This window comes from Chamaea fasciata, unplaced genomic scaffold, assembly GCF_029207755.1.
Source record: "Chamaea fasciata isolate MVZ Bird 193981 ecotype frontalis unplaced genomic scaffold, bChaFas1.0.hap1 SCAF_1, whole genome shotgun sequence".
NCBI classification, from domain to species: Eukaryota; Metazoa; Chordata; class Aves; order Passeriformes; family Sylviidae; genus Chamaea; species Chamaea fasciata.
The window spans coordinates 88,723,798-88,744,865 of record NW_027094086.1 but is presented as its reverse complement, the minus strand read 5'-3'; the positions used below and the strand labels follow the sequence as shown (position 1 = coordinate 88,744,865).

Sequence of the window (21,068 nt, the reverse complement as noted above, 5' to 3'; positions counted from 1 at the left end):
AAGCATCACACTTCAAATAACTAACAGTGAATTATATTTTCCCATTGGGACTGGAGAGCATGACTGATAGTGACTAAGAGCATATTCTGCAACCTACTAACTGTGATTCTTTTTTTAAAAAGTTTTTTAGAGTTTCAAATGAGACCTGTCAATCAGTAGCTTTCAGATGCCTAAAATCTGACTAAGGTGTTAGGCATGATAGCATATAATTAGCATGAGTTAACAAAAGCTGTCATGCTCTATTTTTCAATTTGCAGTATTATGTAGTTTACTAAACAAGTAAATCTGTGTTGCTGGAGGTAGAGGTTATTTCTGGTCGAACTTACTTATTTTCTGTTTTTAAATAGATTTCTTTCAAGTTTTTGCTCATTTCTACCCTAGCATTTGAATTTGAAGTAAAAGCAAAGGGCAGGAGTTGAAATTGATTTAATGGGGTCAACTATTTGGATTAAGCTAAAGTAAACACTGCAACTAGGCTGTAAACCATTCTTCCCTTGTAATAGGGAAGTACAGTAATGAAGATAAAAGAGAATGGAAAATTTCTGCTATGGAAAATTTTGTGTACTGCATCTTCAAATTTACACTTAAGGACGATTTATCTATATAGGAAGTCAGCGTTGTAAAAATCATCTCATAAAACAACCATGTAAAAGATTTGTCTTTTAAAACTGGCATGATCTAGCTGTAGTTAAAGTCAGTGAAAGGGCAGTCATGTGTTTCAGGGCTAGCTGGATCACAGCGTGGAAATATATCTGAAAAAAAATCCCAACACCAAACTACATATACATTTATAGTAAACAGAGAATAGGAGTAGACTTTTCCATATAATTGTTTGTAATTCATTTTTACCTTTTGGGTCAAAATATTGGGATCTGGCTTGTATTCATTTTGACTGCAGGTAGGTGGATGCTAGAAAATGTTTCTTGGAGTAATCATTATGTATTACTTTGACAACCGTCATTATCTACCCTTTGTGTATATTACTAAAAGGAGTTTTCAAGAATGACTGGAGATTTTAAGTAAACTTTGAAAACATTTCAGAGTAGGCTAATAAGTATTAAAACATTTTGCAATAAAAACCTGAGATCAATTCTTACGCATCCCGAGAACTGGAAATTATAGCTGATCACATTCTGGTACCTACAGAGTGTCACTGAATGTTTATGCCTGCCATGAATGGAACTGTACACACTTTTCCTAATCCACAGCAGTCATCATTTCAAGAATGACTCACCATACATTTTTTAGTGAAGCTGCCAGTATATGCCCAGTGTGGCTCTTGGGTCCATCATAGGTAACCCACCAGTATCTCTAGCTTCAGCTGCTCTGCACAGACCAGCTCAATCTCTAGGACACAGTTTTAGGAGATAGTTTTTCAGGAAAATTAGGAAGTATCCTCTTGAAGGTCTTGGAGTAATGGAATGACATTACAAAACACCTTAAGGGACCTGCTTACTCTGCAAATGGATTTGAGACCAGTGTCAGAAAGTTCAGTTTAAGGAGCCACTGTAACAGTATGCAGAAGGGAAATCAGTCATTTTGTTAAATTCTTTCATTCTATTTTCATTGTTCCTCCTAGGCTTATACCCCAGTTGGCACATTGTGGCAATGTCTTGTCTGGTATTTGTTAGAAAGGAAAAAAAGTTGCTTATAAAGGGAAAAATACCTTAAAACTATAGATGTTGTAATGTACATCGTGTGACATGTTAGAACTGATTATATATAATCTCCCATTTGTTTGTCTCAAAATATTGTATGTTACTAAAGTGCAACACAAGTATGTCTTTGGGAGAAGGGAAAGTAAAATATGTAAATTTTTATATTACAAGTTCAGAGGCATTTTTAACATATAATTTCAATATATTTAGTTAGATCTACAGCTGGTCCCAATTTTTGAATACTGCTGAAAATTACTGAAAATATGAAGGGTGGTTTGCAAAGAATTTTTGATGCCTTCCATTTTTTCCATTAAAATACTTTTCCATGTATTTTAATAAAAATATTAGTAGTAATGTTTGTTTGCCAAGAACCACCTTTATGTTTAGAAGAGTTATAGTATTGATTTTGTTAAGAGTTGTGTTATTTAGAAAAAATTAATTAGAAAAATTTCAGAGGTGAAATAGCATCTTCCTAAAAATTAATTGGAGAAAACATGGAATATTTGTTTAGATTTTTCCGTCCCCTTTTAACAATCAGCCTTAATTAAAATAGCTCATTGGTGACACAAGTATCCTGGTCATTTTTGACTTCACTTAGAAACCCTGATTTGCAGAGTAGATTTTGACCTCAAAATGGTAAAGCTTTGAAATATGATGATTTTTATCTTAGTAGAAGTGAAGTGCTAAAACATTTCTTGTAGATGTCTAGATGTAGAAAGGGTGTGTTTCTGATGCACAGAACCATGAGCAGCTTCAAATAAAACTGAAATAGCCACAAGGGGGATGCTGGTTTACATCAGGAGTCCTAAAGGCTTTTCTGAGGAAAACCTTGTTTCTCAGGGCAAATTTTAAACAACTTTGTAAAATACCCATGAAAATATTTTAATTGCAGTCCTACTCTTGCTGATTGAATAGGATTCTTCTTCCTTGCTGCTTTTTTTTTGCTAGAGAAACACATGAGATCTTAGTCACTTCTCCTTCATGCTTCTGTGGAGAGGGCTCACCATGGTGTAACATATCTGCATGTAGTTAATGCATGCAGAAATGTATTTTTGGCTAAATGGAAGCTTTAAAAATATGAGTTCGGGTACATTTTGATTCATCTAGCACATGATGCTCCTTTTGTGCTAAAACATTATTAAGCTGTGAATATTCTTCCTTAAAGACAAACCAGGCAGTGGGTTCAATTGAATGTTTACCAGGAAAAAAAAATCTGTTGGTCTGGTTTAATACCACTTCACTTTATCAGTTGCATTTAAAAGAAGATGAAAGGACAACATTTGAAAGATTAGATTTGAGAAATGGAATATGAGTGGCAGGAGAGGCAGAGTGGAACATGTGAAGAGATCATAATTTGTCATTTATGAAGGAAGATTTATAGGCTTGTGTCTCCCACATAAACACAGAAGCACATGCATATGGATTGCTCCATATCTCTAAAGCAAAGCTGTTGAAATCTGTCTTGATGGACATCGGTAATCTGAAACAAAGTACATACATACATACATCAAATTCAACCACAGGCCCAAGGGTTGCAAACAGTACCCTTGTGAAAGGAAATCCATGTTTACGCACACATTAGTTCTGCTGGTTTGTGGTATTTGGGTAAAAGTGTGCACCGTATGCCTAACTAGCATTTTTGGTACATTTTTGGTGAAACTTGCTTTCTCTGTGTCGAAAGGCATAGGCTGTTCTGAAATTCTCAATAATGGGGATATGCCAGAATAGGAGATGGGGAAAGGATTCTAAAAAGTCTAAAAAGGATAAGGAAAAGTTTCTTAGTGGTATTTAAGGGTAGGGACATTTTATTAAGAATGCACATTTGATGTTACTAATTCTTCTGCCATTGATGTCAGTCTAAGAACTAGTTCATATGAACATGATTAAAAAAGACCTGAAAGCTATCATAACTTTGAAAATATGTTAACATATCAGATAGATTATTCATAAAATTCTGGTGGATAGAGGGACATCTAGAGTGGAATAATTATGGATTAGGATCTGGGGATTCTGCAGCAATATGTTTTTATAAAATACTGGACCAAATTTAATATGCCAAAGCAGAAGGGAAGTAGCAATGGAGAGTCAGCAGTGATTAAATCAAACATCTAGAATGAATCAGCACTGACTGAATTAAAATAAATGAGCAAAAATGAAGCACAGTGAAAGAAATATTGTGGAAACATAGACTAACAGAAGAATGTGGAATTAAAACTATACCTGAGAGTACTTTATTAAACCTTATCAAGAAGAATGATTTCCTGACATCTTCTGAGCAGTCATGGCCTATGTGTCTATAGAAAAATTGTTACCCCTGGTCGTATGTACTGTATTTTTATTTCCATTTTTCTTTACTTTCCATTTTTTTATTTACTTATGTCCCTGATGCATGTAAATTAATCAAGTAAATTACAGGAATGTTGTAACCAATAAAAGCATACCAAATCTAAGTGTATCTGTAACTTATTTGTAGGTAAATGGATAGCTTAAGATAAACCTTCAAGAGGGTTTTGTTCAGTTATTTAAATAGGCTCAGTGTATCTTACCAAATGGCTTAGTAAGCTACATCAAGGAATGTAGCAGAATCTTCAAAATGATTAACACAGTTAATTTTAAGTTGGTGTGCCCTCCTGGTGCAAAAGGATATAAGATTGGGAAAGTGGATGCACAGTTCTCCAGGGATTTAGAAACTGTTTGATTGAGTCCGAAGTGTGAGAGCTGAACCTGAACTCCCAGCAGGAGAGTCCCACTGTGGGGCAAAGGTGGATTCCTGCAGCCCAGAGTGTCATCCTGTCAACGCACTGTGCAGCCTATGCTATCAGATTGTGGTGTGGTGTTGCTAGAGGCACCAAGAAGAGGGTGAGTCTTGGGCCCCATTCCATCAGATCATGGCTGCAGAAAAGTACTATGTGCTGTCTGTGATGGGAAAATCCCCTTCTATGGTGGTACTTAAAGACTTCACTTGCAATGTACTGGGGAGGAATTATCCTTCTCTCTAAGAGTTCATCCAGGTGCTCAACTCCCTTGTATACAATGGGAGGGTGGGGCTTCTCAGCTCTTAATTCCTGATGGAGCCGAGGTGAAGGCCAAGTAGCAACAGCTCTGTGTGCACTCCCTGCACAGAGTTTAGTTGGCTGTGCTCAAGGCAGATTCTTTGACATGGTACAGCTGTTGGAGAGTATGGTTTAAGAGGCCTTGACCGGCTTTGGAGCTTCTTGAGAAAGAAGCAAGAAGCCTCAATAGCTGCTTTCTCCCTGATTTTGGAGTTACACTGTAGCCACTGCCCATTTGCTGAGCAAGGCTGCAGCTGTGCCTGTGGCTGGCTACATCTCTCACTGATCCACATCTGGACTTGCTGACTTCATGTCCTGCTTAGTCTTATGCCTCTCTCATCATCCATGGACTTGTCTGATGGTCTGGACTCCTGTCTAAACCTGGTGACTGTCACCAGACCTACTTGGCTCGTGTGTTGCCATGCTTTACATCTCATAGGTGAGGCTGCTGCCTCTGCCTGTTTTGGTGACTCTGGGTTTACATTCCATTATGGAGCGGCTCACTTTTGCTGCTCCTCAGTGCCTGCCTGCTCAGCTCTGTCAAATGTGAGGTCTTCCTTTGCATGCCCAAAAGCATAAATTTCATATAGAACTTCAAGATCAATGATGTCTCTCCAAAGCAGGCTACAGCCAAGATGGGTACAACTTTGGGTTACAGCTTTACCCATTTCTGGGGAAGTTACTCCCTTTTCCGAATTAGATCCTATCTTGCCTGTCAACACACCATTCCTCTGTGCAAATAAAAGCCATTAGCAATATCATCTTTCACTCAAGTTCACTGTCTAGCTTTCATGATCAGTATAGAGGCAAGACTTACATTAACCCAAGGAAGATGGCTAAGATTAGTTGAACCCTGCTTTTAAAATGACATTTTTTTCTGGCACATGCCAAGCTAGTTAGAACTCTTAGGAAACATCTTTACTGAGGTCACCTAAGGGATGAGTGAGCTAAATCCTATTCCAGGCCACATTACATACTTCCAGACATTTTCAGCTGAAAGCCATGATAGATTTGTTTTTAGAATATATTTGCAGCCAAGAATAACCAGTATCTTCCAGACACTTCAGAGGGAGAAAGCTTTTTTGAAAATTAAAGTCCAGCTTCATGCTTAAATTTCAGATTCAGGCTTTCCAAGGGCAAGAGGCTGGATCCAAGGGATCACAGTCTTTTCTTTCCTGTTTCTGATTTGCAGATGCGTCACCAGGCATTACGCACTTGGCAAGGACATCCCACCAGCTCCTAGATTCCAACATACAGTACCGAAGAGACAGTCAGGAGGGCTGCAGAGCTTAGGATATTTCTGGCTTGTGTTTGAAGACTACAGCCAGCTGGCTTCATTTACCAAGTTTTCTAAATCTAGCTAATCCTACTGCCAGATCCAGCTTTTGTGACTTTTCCATCCCTCCTGCTTCACTTTCCTTGAAGGAAACAGGGAACAGCTGTTTGAACAGCAGATACAGAGAATGGGCAAGCATTTCTCTGCTCTGTGCTCAGCCCGTGGAAGTGAGGTGATGGCTGCTCCTGCAGAGGAGAAGATGGGAGAGGTGGCAGCTCGTAAAGTAACACCTCTCTTCTCCTACCCTAAAACAGTAAAGGCAATTTGCATCTTTCTGCAGGAGCAGGGGCAGGGTGTAGGCATTGGTGCAGGCAGCAAGGGGTAGAGAACTGGTGGGTTAGTTGCTGGAGGATAGAGCCCTGTCTCAGTCTATTTGTTGAGCTCAAGGTATCCCACATTCAACTACACAAGACCCCAGGCCTGGTTGAATTTGATGTTATCGGTTGCCAATGACATCATAGCTCTCTCCCAACATTTTGCAGTCCTATTCCTTCCCTTCTCTTCCACCCAGAAGGAATGGCTACAAATGAGAATGAGTTATTTACAGCTGCCATCTGTAATATTGTCATGTCATTAATGTGAAAACAGTGGAGAGATTTTTTTCTTGATCTGGAGTACTAAAGGGCAGAGATCTTCAAATCTCACAGGAGAGCTGAGTGGGTCATAAACCATTCTACATTTTGTAAACAGAGCTCTTCGTAATGCAATAACTAATAATACAACTACAGTTCTAATAATACATATTCTGTTTTCTGATGTTGTTTCTAATTAAATAGCAGAATACTGTAGCCTTCTTTCACTCAGTTCTTATTGCAGTTTTAATGCATATACACATGCTGTTTGATAGTGTGATTTGCTAATAGTGTCATGTTATTATATCAACATCAAATAGTTACTTGCAATCCTATTAGGCAGATCTCTTGACAATGCTTTCTTGCAGACCTTTTATTCAGTTCCATACTAGCTACTCGAGCTATGCTATTTATCGAGGATGAGTGCCTCACATTCAGTGTGTTTTGGGGGTGCTCTCAGAAAGTTAAAGCTAATGCAGTTAGCCTGCTCCTCAGAAGGTGTTGGTTTTGCCTATCCTTGGAGATATCATGCCATTATCTCATATAGAAGTGCTGGGTTTTTTTGGAAGACAGCCTTAAAATTTAGCATAAAGTACAATGGCAACAGGAGTTAGCAGAGCTGTATAGGCAGCATGAATGCACACTCGATAGCTTTGAGTTCCTTGTTCTTTACTGGGGGTAAAGCAGCTGAGAGGAATGGGATATTTAGGAGTTTGGGGCTAAAAATAGTGATAAAGGCATTTACTGCAGAAAAGCTTGATGACTATAATTCTCCTAGAGGCTTATTGTTCGGCCTGCTGAAGCTGTCTGTGGCACCTCAGAGAGGCTCAGTGAAAGCCTCCTGAAACTTGTCTCTGCCCAGGCCACATTTCATCTCACATCCTATTGCTACTGCAGTTGTTTATCCATTCTTCCCCTCAAGCACCTCTCCTGTTGCCAGGGGGCTGCTGTGTTGCAGCATTTGGGAATGTAAAGCAGAAGCATTGTCTCTTCTGTGCTCAGAGCAATTTCCCTGCTGGCACTCAGCTTGTTGGAGACCAGCTGACCTCACGCACAGAAATATGAAGAGAGGAGAGGTTACTAGAGTTTGAGGAAGAGGCCTCACCTCAAGCATGTAGAGGTAAGAGATACAAAGGGCAGGAGTTGTGGGAAATGCAGTAAAAAGAGCAATGAGAAAGGTGGAAAGTGGAAAGTGGACAGAGGCTAAGCACAGCATGGCTTTTCTATCAATGTTTCTAGTTGTGGAGGTAGTTAGGGTCTGGGACATTCTAGCGCACAGGGGAAGCATGTCATTAGTGACTTTCATAAAACATTACAAGCAGGGGAACAAAAAATCTCCGAGTCTCAGTGCTAGTTCCTATTTGTTTTGGCCAAGGGTTAGAACTCCACATGACAGATCTAGAGGTCAGCCCCCTGCTGATGATAATTGTATCAAGAAATACAGTTCAGTATAATGGATTTTTTCTTTGTTTTGGATTTAATAACTGATGAGTACAAGCATTTCTATATGTGCTAACAATATAATTTCTCCAAGTATGGGTAAGATATTATTTTTTCAATCTTGCCTTCTTGGAAATAGTTACAGTGAAGGTGACCTGCACAACCCTTACTAGTCACCTTGTGCACATGACTGTAATAGACTTTCATTGCATGAATACATATTTTTTCTTCCACAGTTGCTTCTGTATGTTGCAGTGCACAGGGCATTGGGATGCTGTTGATAATTTGCTGTAGTTTGTAAAGCAGTGAGATGTATATCCCTGAATTTTAGTTTCAATGGAATAGAAATGGTTTGTTCCCATAGAGATATCACAGTATGGTTATAGTTGGAAGGGGTCACAGGAGGTCATCTAGTCCAACCTCTCTGGTCAAAGAGGGTTGAAAAACATTTTTCAGTATTACTCCTGTAACAATGCCCAGGTGTTTTTTGCACTTTAGAGATGGAGAAAAAAAAACATCAAAATCAGTCATTGCCCTCAGCTGTTTTTTTCCCTGATTTTTTGGTGCTTAGTATTTGCTTCTCTTGTTCAATGCAGGAGGCTGTGTTGTGACAAGAAAGGCTTTCTGCAACTGGTACAGATGAAAATGTATCACAACAACTGAGGCAGCAGCTAAGCAACACAGCATGTGTTAGGCAGCAGGACCTCAGCTGAGCCAAAGGTCAGAGGTGGTACTGCTCCCCGTGTATCCTGGGATGGTGGCATCCCATGGATGGGTTACATCTTGCTCTGGGAGAATGGCCTCCAGAGGGAAGGCCAAACTCTGTAGTCCAGATTTTGCATTTGATTAGGAACCAATGAAATTAGTAGTGGAAAAAAATGGATCCTATTTTCAAAAAACAGGCAGTATGTAGAAACAAAAATGGCTGAAAGAGCTACTTGGCTCTTACAATTTTCTTGAATTTAATATGGTGTTTAAAGTTTAAGGAAACAAAAAAACACCCTTCTCTCTGAAATTGCAAGTTTTCTCCAAATATAGACCTAGTGAGAAAAATGTGAACTGACTTTACCAAAAATATAAACTATGTTGTGAACAAGTCTCAACTACATTAAAGCGGTGGATCTTGGTTACCCTTCCCCTCTCACCCTGCTGCTGCTCTGTGGGGGCCAGCATTTCACAGGGGACGATGCAGAACAGTGAGAGCTGCTGTTTGCAAAGCTGTTTGCAAACTGTGTGGGGGACTGCCTCAGGGCTTTGCCAAACCGGTTTTTCCTGAATAACAGCAGCTTATGATCCTGGCAGCACTGAGAAGCAAAAGGAGGAAGGGACAGGACACCACAGGCTTACTCAGCAAGCTGCGGGACATTGCTGTTTCCTCTGTCTTGTCCATTTGGGTTCTGCAACACCAGAACCTGGATCCTGGCAGCTCCTTTTGCTCCTGCAGCGCACCCAACAGCTCTCACAGTTCTTCCTTATCCTCTGAGAGGGTAGATCAACCCCACCATCACTCTTCTTGTAGTCCCTTTTAAAGCCCGTGCATTTTGGAGGCCTTACCCCATACCCTCTCAACACTTATGTCGGTCACTGGCCCCTATCTGGCCCTATACATTTTAACTGTACAGTTTAACTAGTAATTTTCTGAGTCAGTGCAAGAGTTTCTTACCTTGGGCTCCTTGACTGTAAAACAGTCTGTGAGCAGACTCGACATCCAAAAAGTAGTCCATTTTGAACGTGCTTTGTGTTTGTGTACAATACTCCGGTATGAACGATCAGTCAGATTCCTAGAGAAGATTACAGAGATGTCAGAGAAGAAAGCTGGTGGGTTTCTTTGAGGAAAGAACTGTGTAGGCAGTCACTAAAGTACTTCATCTGGCATATTAAGGTCAAAGTATTTTCAAGTCACTATTCATAGAACTTCATAAGCATCGTTTTCTATTTTAGAATATTTGATTCAAATCCTTGTCTAAAGACAAAAAAGAAAAGTGCTACTGCAGTATTAGTAAGATTCATAACATCTTCCTAGTACAATCACCTGTATTCTGGTCACAGTCTCCGTTGCTTAAGACACAACTTGGATTCATCTGACTGTTACATTTGCTTTTAGAAAGAAAATCAGAAAAGCTCAGGACAGGGACCTCCTTTAGCCAGATTCACAGCCAGTGCCTCACAGTAGGGACTACTATAACTACATTAATTATTAATGATTGCATTCTTGCCACTTATGCCAAAACGCTGCACTAGAAAGGAAGACAATATTCTTGATATTTCACTCCATCTAAATGGACCAGAAGCCAACCTTGCCTTCCCTTTCTCCTCTTGCTGACCAGAAGTAACAACAGAACATTCCACCGTCAGCTTTAAAATATGTGGTAAGAGCAATCATTAAGAAATGGTAGGCTAGTCCTAACACTGTTTTTTAGCTAAGGTTCATATTTTTGGCATCTTTTTGAATCTTAGATCTGCCGAGATGCTAGATTACAACTCTCTGAGATGTACACTGAATTATGTTTGCCTATGCCCGGGTAGAGTTCCTGGAAAGATATTGTGACCCTTCTCTAGCTTCATTACTGCCTTCTGCATTTTATTATACTCTTAAAAACTGCTGTAGAAAAAACAAGATTTGCAGAAAACACACAACCCCGTTCTCTCACCCACAGCACAGTTCACCACAGCATATGATCATAAGCATGCAAACAACTCTGAACAATGAGTGTTTTAAGACAGACGGACAAAAGTACCTCTAGTCCTTTTCCATGCAAACCTAATAAAAAGGTTTGGAGCAGGGAGTCTGACTTTTGCTTCAAATAATTCCTTTAATTTTGCTGTGAAAAATCAGGAAACCAGGTTTCCAAAGCTTTATCTTTTTCCTTTGATTCAGTTCTCATCAATCAACATGCAGTCCGTTTAAAATTCAGAAGTCTGTCCTGAAGAGAAAACTTTTACGTTCCACAGCAATTCACTTTACTGTAGCACTCCCAAACCAGAAATGATACTTACTGCAGAGTATCAAGGGCTGTCTGGCAGTGGTGTAAGCTCCAGTAGTTTCAGGGAGGGTTTCTTTGATCTTACTAAATGTCCCCAGTGTAAGCAAACAATTTTGATTGTTTGATTGGAACTCTGATGAATAATGCATAACGTCAACTGGACTTCCTTTATCAGATAAAAATGGCCAGGAGATGTTGTTACTTAGCAACAGGAGGTGACACTACGTTCATCTCCCCCACTCCCTCTCGCCCTTCGTACTAAAAAATTAAGCCCCTGGTTTTGATTTGATAAAAAACTTTCCCAAGGAAAAAAAAAAATCTATATCAAGTTTCCTTAAGAATTTGCTTTACACTGGGATCTTCCTTGTTGCATCTCATATTCTAAGATATTCTAAGATATTTTTAATGTTTCATAATGGTTAATTTAAACATAACAGTGTGTTTTATCTAATAATTTGCTTTCGCTAAATAAAATACCTGCTTACTTCATCATTTACCATAAGAGTAATGAGATTGTTTTGCTGTGAATATAATGCAAGTAACATCTTGAGAAGAGATTCATTTCTTATCTGCTTGTTGGACAAGGCAGACAGAAAAAGCAACACACAAAATGTTCCAGTGATGCTATGAAATATATAGAATATTGAGAAACCTTTCCTATTACAGAATTCCTACTTCAAGTAATTAATTCATCCGTGAAGGAGCTCTAACATCTGATATAAGCATTCTCAAGGAATCGTTGCATTTCTGCTTAAGATACAGCCTTTTACAAAATATACAATGTAGCTTTTTTTAGGAAATGCACATTGAGAAAAAGCCAAAGCACTGAAAGATTTAAAAAATAAATAAATAAAATCCGATGCAGAAGTACTTACCAGTGTTACTGACCTCTTTCCATCCTACTGTCATGGAATAAGACTAAGCAAATGCAACCCAGTCTGTGAGCCAGAAAGAACAGCTTCTAATTTTCACTTCAACCTCAAAATCAAGAGTACTGAATAGAGAAAGGTGACGGATCTGCTGTTTTATATTATGATGAAATGAAAGCTCTTAGCACAGATCTGAGTAGAACTGCTTTTTTTTTATACTACATTAGCCTGCTAATTTGAGGAAAGTGAAAGGCTTTGTTTTACTGTCTTTTATCTGTTCTCTTTGCTACCCCCACAATTTAATTTGCATTTAAAATTATTCTTATGTCTCCACTGCACTCCAAGGTATGGAGCATTTTCTAATCACGATGAATGTTCAGTGTGGTTTTTTTGTGCAATGCCACTTTTATTCTGAGCCAGAAACATGGTGAGTAATTATAATTGCCAGCTATTTTCTAGAATGAAATACAGAGTGGTTGTCTGATGCAGTTTTTGATTTTTCCTTCATTTAGCAGTACATGGCAACAAACTACTCAGTCAAAGCATCAGTAAAAATATAAATCAAAGAGCAGAGTGTCATGGCATGATAGCTTAAACATGCATATCCATAGACCATGAAAGCAGAATATGTTTCTACTGAGATCTTTTCAATTATAATTTGCCTTTTAAAAGTTTAAAAGTGAGCTTGAATAGCTAATAAACTGAAATATAGCAGTTATTTCTTTGTGGTTTCCAGCTGATCTAGTTTAGCATTACTGAAGCTGCACATAGTTTAGGATCCTGATCAAGCCAGGCACTAGGGGCTCAGAAGAGTCATGCTATTAAGTTGCATGGGCATCCCTCACAAGAGGATCAGGACCCTGCTTTTTCCAGCAGGTCTTTGAGAAGTTCCCCAAAGCCTTTTTGGAAGTAAGTAAAAAATTGAAGAAGGCAGTGATAAAATGATCCTTTGATAAATTTAAACTCAGGAGTGCTGGTCAAGAGAAGTGTCAAAAAGCAGTCAGACCTAGTCTTCCCATTTTCGCAGATATTCTGTTCAAAAGGTCAGAAATAAATGCCTTCTGAAATCCATTGCCACCACACATTACTGGTGCTCAAAACTGTGGATTCTCACAGATTTGGATTTTCTTTTCAGTATCAAAAAACTCTATATCATGTAGCATAGGATTTTTTTGTTTGTTTTTAAGAAGAAACCCAAGAAGATGAATAAACCCTCAGAGTACAGAGGTTTTTTGGAGCAGGATAGAAAGTAAGAATCCCCATGAAGAGATTACTATATGGCTTCCCATTCCTGAGACTTCTTATATTCTTTTCCAGAACACCCAGACAGCATCGAAGATAAGGAGAAGCTACATGAACTCCAAGTAGAGTCTGGTATGGCTGTTCCTACACTGGCACTCCACTAAATATAGTTGGATTGAGTAGGTGTCTCACTGTGCCACCTTAGTGGTAGATCTGGTTTACCAAACTGTGTTCCTGTTTTCAGAAATGTGACAAACATTTTCATTCCCAAACACAAATTAAAGCAAAAGCAATCAGCATGAACATTGCAAGCTGATTTCTTTGCATTTTGGAGAGTTGCTAGCGCCTCCATCTTTGCATTTTGGAGAGCTTGTATTTGCCATGGTGGTTACTGAACTATAGCTGTATAGCCATACAGCTGTTCCTCCAAGATGGCCTCTGATAATAATTGGATCCATTATCTTGTAGAATAGGGGCCAGTTGGCTGTTTAGCCCAGCTGGCTTTTTTTAACATAAAAGCAGGAAAAAGAAGAAAGGCTGACAGCACAGAGATTCAGAAGGAAAATGGAAGACAGGAATATCACTCACTCCAAGCATGGTATCTGCCTATTTGCAAGCAATATGGAATACTTTTGGTTTTTCCTTGGGACACAATCTCTCAGTCAGAAGGAAACTGTAAAAATAACAAGCTTGCAGGTTGGAGAATGTTTAATAGCACCTATCCTTTAGCCTTTGAAGTATCCTCCCGATCCTCTTTGTTCTGTCCCTTTCAATATGCATTGTCATCTTCAACCATGACTGGCAAGCAAAATCACCAGCAGCCTCTCTACTGACCATTGCAAGATCATCCATCTTGATACTTTCATCCATCTCAGGGATTTACAGTTTATTTTAAATTAGAGTGCAGCATTTCTGACAACTGCTAAGAGCTCTTTCTGACTAGGGAGCACTTAGCAACAAGAAAGGTAACAGCGCATATATATTTATATGCTTCTGTAGCATTCATCACCATGAGGGAAATCCTTGCCTGCCTGATCAGAAAATCTCTAGGATGGTGGTGTAGGCTCAGATTTAACCCACAGTCCAGGAAGAGCTCAACCCTCAGAAAAAGAAATCCAGTACATCCAGTTCAGTTGAAAAGCCTACATGTCTAGAGAAGTGTACAGGTGAAACAGATCTGTTTTAAGCATGATCCCCAGATCAGGCTTCACATATCCCTGAGGCTCGGTGGGAAAGTTCTCCACAGCTCTTGTGCTAAAGCACAGTCCATTGAGATGTGTACTCTGACTTGGTTTCCAAAGAACAGCGGAGCATCTCAGGGGACAGAACAGGGAAGGGCAGCAGTAGCCAGAACCAGAAACTGTACTCTCTAACTCTCTGTTTTTCCTGTGCTCTGTCAAGGCCTGAAGCCAAACTTGCAAAACCTCTGCTATTGACTGGACCTCTTATCAGCATAGATCCCTGTTTAGGATAATGGGTGAAGTCATTTTGTAACAAACACAGGTGTCTATATAGGACTAGGCAGAGACAGAATGCTTTGTGAGCTGGACCATAATAACAACCAATCAAACCCTGCTAAAGAAATACTTGGAAAAAGCCTTTCACACTTAGGAAAAATCTGAAGCCAAAATTCCTCATCATGAGCTTTAGTAACCTACTACATCACATTTGACTTTTCCCCAAATTAAAAAAAGAAAGCCAACAAAAAACTCTCCCAGATCTCCAGAGGAACGTAATTGAACACTTGGCATTTAAAAGGAGTGAGAAAGGAGTGAGTAGCCTTCTGGTTCTCTAACAGTCAGATACATGTAGGCATTGGGCTGAGGTTTTTTCCTACTCTGAACTCTCTATTGAGAACATAACTGTTACTGTAATGACTCAGAGCCTTGAAAAAAGAGTCTGCTGCTGACAAACACTAATATTAACCTGAAAGAAAGTGGGAGAGAGAATGTAATGTGTGACTGAAGAAGTGTAGGCAAGGTGATTATTACAGAGAGTTGTTTCCTGAGGGATACATTCAGAATAAAAGAAGAATATAAAAGTTTAAGCCCCTAAGCTGTAAAGAATGGGCTTTTTTAAAAAATTATAATTATTAGTCTTGTACTTAGATATGTTAAAAAGAGAGGATTGCTACCAAAATTAGGACACAAATATGTTCTCTATTTCTTATTTGTAATGCAAGACAGATATTATGCACATAACCAACAGCAAAAGACAAAAAAAATCAAATTATGTTTACAGATTCTTTACAGGGATAGAGACTAACATTGATGCTTTCAGAAGTTTCTAAGAATTTTGTACAACTCCATTTTGGGATCCTTAGGCTGAAACCACATAGGAATTTAAAGAGAGATGTCCAGAAGAAAGTACTTCCAGTGCTTTACTGGAATTTACAGTATTTCCTTTAATGCTTCTGCCATAAAAGTTATCAATATCCAGAAACATTAAAGAGAACGTAAAGGTAGCTCTTGAGATCAGTGGAAGGTTTGGGCAGGGCTTTCATAGCATCAGGGTCACATTCTTGTTATATAGGTCTAAAGCAAGAACTGAACAGAAGTTCAATGCAGAAGAGATGAGCTTGAAAGGAGGCAGCTCCAGCATCATGCGTCATGAACAAGAAGTTCAAGAAGTTGCAAGTTGAGAAAATCTTTAAAGTGCTGTCATTGAGAACAAAGGTTAGCTATCCTGCATAGTAAAAGTCTATTCTAAGATGATGTATGGCAGTTTGATACGCCTTCATTTGAGGGAGGAGAAGCTGAAGTCATAATTATATGATAAACAGAGAGAGAGAATTTGGGAGAGCATGTATGTTAAAGCCTCATCCTCTAGTCTTTATACAGGCAGAAATTCTTCTGCTTTAATAGACCTTCATAATTTTCCTCAACTACATGACTGGACTATTTTTTTTCTATAACAAACTACACAGGAATGGAAAAAAAGGAACTTTCTCTAGTTCTCTTCCATGGGCAACTTGGTGGAAGTAGTGAAACCCAGAGCTATCTGTGGCAAGGAAAGCGAAGGAAGCTAGTAAAATAGATGATTTGGGTAAGCCTGCCTTTACTGCCCCACCACCATTCAGCAGTTAAGAAGGTGAAAGCATTGCTTTTGACTTCCTGCTGACTTTCCAAGGCGTTCTGGCAAAGGAACTTTAAAAGGGTCTAAATTGGCTACTGGAAACGAAGACAATAAAATCATCCATCCTTCTGGGACTGAGGAGTCACCAAAGCTTGAGCTATCCCCTTGCACAAGATAGTGTGCCTGGCCAAATATGTAAGAGGAAATGCCTTTATTTTGCACTAATACAAGTACTATCCCAGTCCTAACCTTCCTGGGAAGAAAGGGAAAACTAGCACTGGGAAACTGGCAACAACTGCATGTTTACAGTTTCCTGATGGCATTTGAGAAACTGCACTGAAAGTAGATCGTTCATAAGCCTGATTTTAGTTGGTTAGTGGTTTAAATGTGATAAACAATTCCAAAGTAACTGAGCACCTGGTCATAAATTCAGTAACATGATTACATTCAATAAAAATTTGAGACTTGTATTCTGGATAGAATAAAATCAAATAACTTTTTGCCAACAGCTTTTATGTAAGGCAAAGACAGAAATATGAAGTATTAATGAATCTACAAGGTGTAGTTCTCAAATAACATGATTTGACTTAATATTCATAGGGCACGGTGCATACATAGATAAATAATACATATCAATGCCAGTCTCTGAATAATTTACTGTAAAATCATAGAACGGTTTTGTTGGAAGGGACCTTAAAGATTATTTAGTTCCAAACCCCCTACCATGGGCAGGGCACCTTCCAATGAATTAGGTTGCTCAGAGTTGCAGCTAACCTGGCTTTGAACATGTCCAGAGATAGGTCATCCACATCCAGTGCCTCATCACCCTCACAGTAATGATTTTTTCCCTAATATCTAATCTAAACCTCCCCTCTTTAAGTTAAAAAACAATTCCCCCTGTCCTATCACTACATGCCCTTGTAAAAAATCCCTCATCATCTCTCCTGCAGGCCCCCTTTAGGTACTGGAATGTTCAGAGGTCTCCATGGAGCCTTCTCATGTCCAGGCTGAACAACCCCAACTGTCTCAGCCTGTCTTCATAGGATAGGTGCCCCAACCCTCTCAGCATCTTTGTGACTTTCTCTGGCCTTGCTCCAACAGGTCTGTGTCCCTCTTATGTGGGGCGCTCCCAACCTCTTTTCCTGTTTTTTATATTCTGTTATCCTGCAAAAATTGCATAATTTTCTCTTATGGGTTGGTCTATGGTTTTTAAGATTAACCTCCCTGGTAAGACAGATCAACAATGAGAGCTTCAGGGAAAATAGCCACCTGTCTTATATTTCCTACCTTATGTTTCTCTGGAGCTACTGAGGAGCTGTACCTTTAACAATGGGAATATTTACAGGAATTGTAATGAAACAGATGAATATAACTGAAAATATTGTCCAGATATCTTGAGAATTCCTGGACAAGTATTACTGTACTTCACTATTAAAGTTATTCCAAAGTTTACCTGTACCTTTAACTTAGTTGGATGAGATTTTTTTAACCTGCACAAGTTGAGTATTTTATACAGATAAGTATATGCAACAATTTTATACATGTAAGTTTTGCTGTGTTCTTCATGCCTTTTTGAAGAACTTGATCCTGCATAATGCAGGTCTAGGCAAGGTCAAAAATGACAAGTGTGGTAACAAGCCAGAGGAACCTAATTCATTTTTTCTTAATTATAGTGAAACTGTAGTGCTGTCAAGTTACTTCTGTCTGACATCAAAAGTACGGCTCAAAAGAGGAATATGTATTGCAGCTACATGTTCCATTAGCATGACGGGGCCTACACAAGTTCTCCTGTCTCTTCAGACATGCCTTTCTGCCCACATCCTCCTCCTCCTTCACCATACACGGCAGGATGAGGAGAGTACTTAAAACTTCGTGTTGTTCGTGATTTTAAAGAATTTCTTCTTGCCTTTGAGCAATCCTTCTAATAGGACTAATACCAAACTTGTGTTGCATTACGTAAGAGCTAATGCAGATCCTCTTCTCCAGCTTCTTCAGCTTGATAAATGAGGAGATCTTTTAACAGAACACCAGACTGGAGATTGCTTCTAAAATGCTGCAGGCAAGGACAGTCCCGTGTTTCATGTTGGTTGCACTTGTTTTCAGTCAACCATGTTGCAAAGAAAAAGTGAGCATTTTTTCTCTTGCCCAAGTTTTACTAATTATTGGAGACACTAGAGCCACATCAATGAGGTGTATCCCCATGAATGGACACAAGAGTGTGTCAGGCAGACTACAAACAACAGCCCGGACATTTCACCATCTGAGTGGCCTTCTCAAAATAACGTTCAGTGGTTGCTCCACAGGGTGATGAGTAATATTAATGAAACATTGCCCTTGGGAGAATGAAGAAAAAAGGTACTTGTGGCACAGCATAGAAAAAGATAATTTCATGGTGCTTCTTTAGAAACTTACTAAAAATCAATGGAAAGTGAACTTAGATTACAGTCAGAAAGTACGCTGCCTCAGTTTCAATCCTTATGAAGCAGATTCTTCTCTTATGGATTACCTTCTGAAACACAAAGTTGTATTATTTAGCCTCTTGAGTGATTCTCATCTGCATATTGCATAGTAGTAATTTCTAAAGCATTTACATTTTTCAGTTAACAAAGCCAGCAAGTGTCCCTTGTATGGCACACATACCATCTACACAGAATTTCCAGGGACCTGAATGCCAGCTAAATGCACAGCTGGCATCCTACTTCTGGTCATGCTTGGCATGAACAACAGCTTTAATATCGGATGGCTGCAGACTTAAACCACATGCTGAGATATGTGACTTGCACCTCTGAGCTTTTTGACACAATCACGTGGAAGTTCAAACTGTAACTATAAATCCAGGACTTGCTTTCAGTTGATTTCCAGTAATCGAGCCAAGTAGATGTTAGAGTGAGCAAATTGGAAAGCCTGGTCTGACAAGCAGGTCTCACACCAGTCCTGTTGTAATTGGAGTGTGCACAGCAGTAATTGCGGGATGGGTTACTATTGCAGCAGATTTACAGACACTGCTCAGGGGGAGGGGTTATAGGTGCTGTGTTGCACAACAAAAGGAAATGAGAAGCTCTGAGCAGCTGTGGAATTACAGCCCTACAGCTACAAAGATGCATGTTTTGTAGAAATCAGTGTCTCTGCAGAGGTGAAGGTGATGCCTGGTCTGTTAATGTAGAGACCAAGCATCTTTTTTGAGAAATATTACTTTAATATTTCCCCCTCCCCTTTAAAAGTATCCCAGGGTAATAATAACAATAAAACTCCCTCCCCCCAGTATTTTCCTTTTAAACACATCAAGCATCAGAAAAGCTGTCATTTCAGACCAACTTCTGCCCATCCCTATGGCAACTAATGGAAGCATTTAATACTATATATACAAAATGTAATTTGCTCCCCCGCCATCTCTAGTTATACTCTTCTTTTTATGCTAAAATTGCTCCATGACGCCTACAATGTTTGGAAAATGCTTTTGAAGTGACATGCATCAGAGGTTCAACGTCACAGAAAAAAGCTCAAGTGACCAATTAAAAAAATATTGATTTTGAAAAAGCAATTGTGGAAATTAGCAAAGGCCAAAAATATCTTGTCTGAACAGTCATATTTGTAGTCTTAGAATGCCCAGTCTTAAAACTTACAATGTCTTTGGAAAAGAAGGAGGGAGAGGAGAAATCAAGCACTGATAATCAAACCAGAAAAAGTGACAGTATTTAATATTTTTGCAGGCTCCAATCCCTGTCATGGAAATAGCTTTTAAAGTTATGAAGTGGTCTCTGGAAATCCTCCCTCTGCCTAGCCCCTTATAGCTTTAGAAGTTACTTAAAGTCAGCTTGAACTCAGGGCTTAAAATATTAAAATAAAAATAATGAAAATATCGAAGTAATATGGATTTCTTTAATCTCCTTTTCAGAAGGGAAGGATGTATCCATTGCTTACAGCTCTGTGTTATGAACAGTTCTCTGTTCTGTAACAGAGAACATGCTTACAGTTATTTTGTTGCCCAGATCATCTGACTTCTTCTCTATTCTTTACAGCTTTTATCTATACCTGTTTCAGAGCTGAGCACCATACAGTAAAATCATTATTAAATGCAAGGATACTAGGTTATAACTTCATTCTGTTACCTCCTTTGAAAGAGTCAGAAATGCACAAAAAAAATCTCAATTTCAAGTAGGCCAGCTTTTAAGAAATATATAAAGCTGTTTTTGTAATATGTAAATGTATAGATCCACATATAAATTTACAAATACTTAGATAAATGAGTCAGGCAAAAAGAGCTATTGTGTGCTAATACACTATTGTTACAACAGTAACAGAAACTCCCAGGTTATCAAAATGTCCCCCAGGTATCTCAAGTAGTGATTTCAAGCATGTAAGGGATCCACTTCATTGAACTCAAGAGATAGGGTAGCTCTGCTGTTGCCTGAGTTCTTATATCTTTTATCATTGTTCTCTGCAAGCAAGAGGCCTTCCAACAACCACCAGTTGGCAAGGACAGGTACCACCTACAGTCCAGGCTGAGTAGCTTTATAGAAAGTAGTAGATTTAGAGAAAATGTTAAAAGTTATGCAGAATTTTATGCCTCTTAGAGATACCCAGCATGAGGAAGAAAGTAAGAAGTACCAATTTACATAGGATAATGCTTTTTACAGTATTTCTTTTAGAATTATAGAGTCATTAAGGTTGGAAAAGACCTCCAAGATCATTGAGTCCAACCTTTGATCGAACATGACCACTCCAACTAAACCATAGCACTTAGTGCCCTGTCCAGACATTTCTTGAATGCCTTCAGAGATGGTGACCTTAGAACGTCCCTGGGTAATCTCTTCCAACCTTTACCACCATTTTAGTGAA

General features: G+C 39.0%; 1 protein-coding gene across 5 annotated transcripts in view; it reads right to left on the bottom strand.

The window, feature by feature from the left end:
• Nucleotides 1-12,122, bottom strand: part of PHACTR1 (phosphatase and actin regulator 1) — a 304,928-nt gene extending 292,806 nt beyond the window's left edge. The window contains exons 1-2 of one of the 5 annotated variants that reach the window (XM_066188313.1): nucleotides 11,919-12,122; nucleotides 9,723-9,840 (exon numbers count right to left, since the gene is read on the bottom strand). In XM_066188313.1, the coding sequence (XP_066044410.1) occupies nucleotides 9,723-9,783 (61 nt within the window). In that variant the 5' untranslated portion in view covers nucleotides 9,784-9,840; nucleotides 11,919-12,122. Of the gene's footprint in view, nucleotides 1-9,722; nucleotides 9,841-10,797; nucleotides 10,885-11,056; nucleotides 11,128-11,918 lie in introns of those variants that run through there. The other 4 variants (XM_066188338.1, XM_066188331.1, XM_066188323.1 and 1 more) reach the window with 4 other exon arrangements.
• Between the last annotated feature and the right edge of the window lie 8,946 nt (nucleotides 12,123-21,068).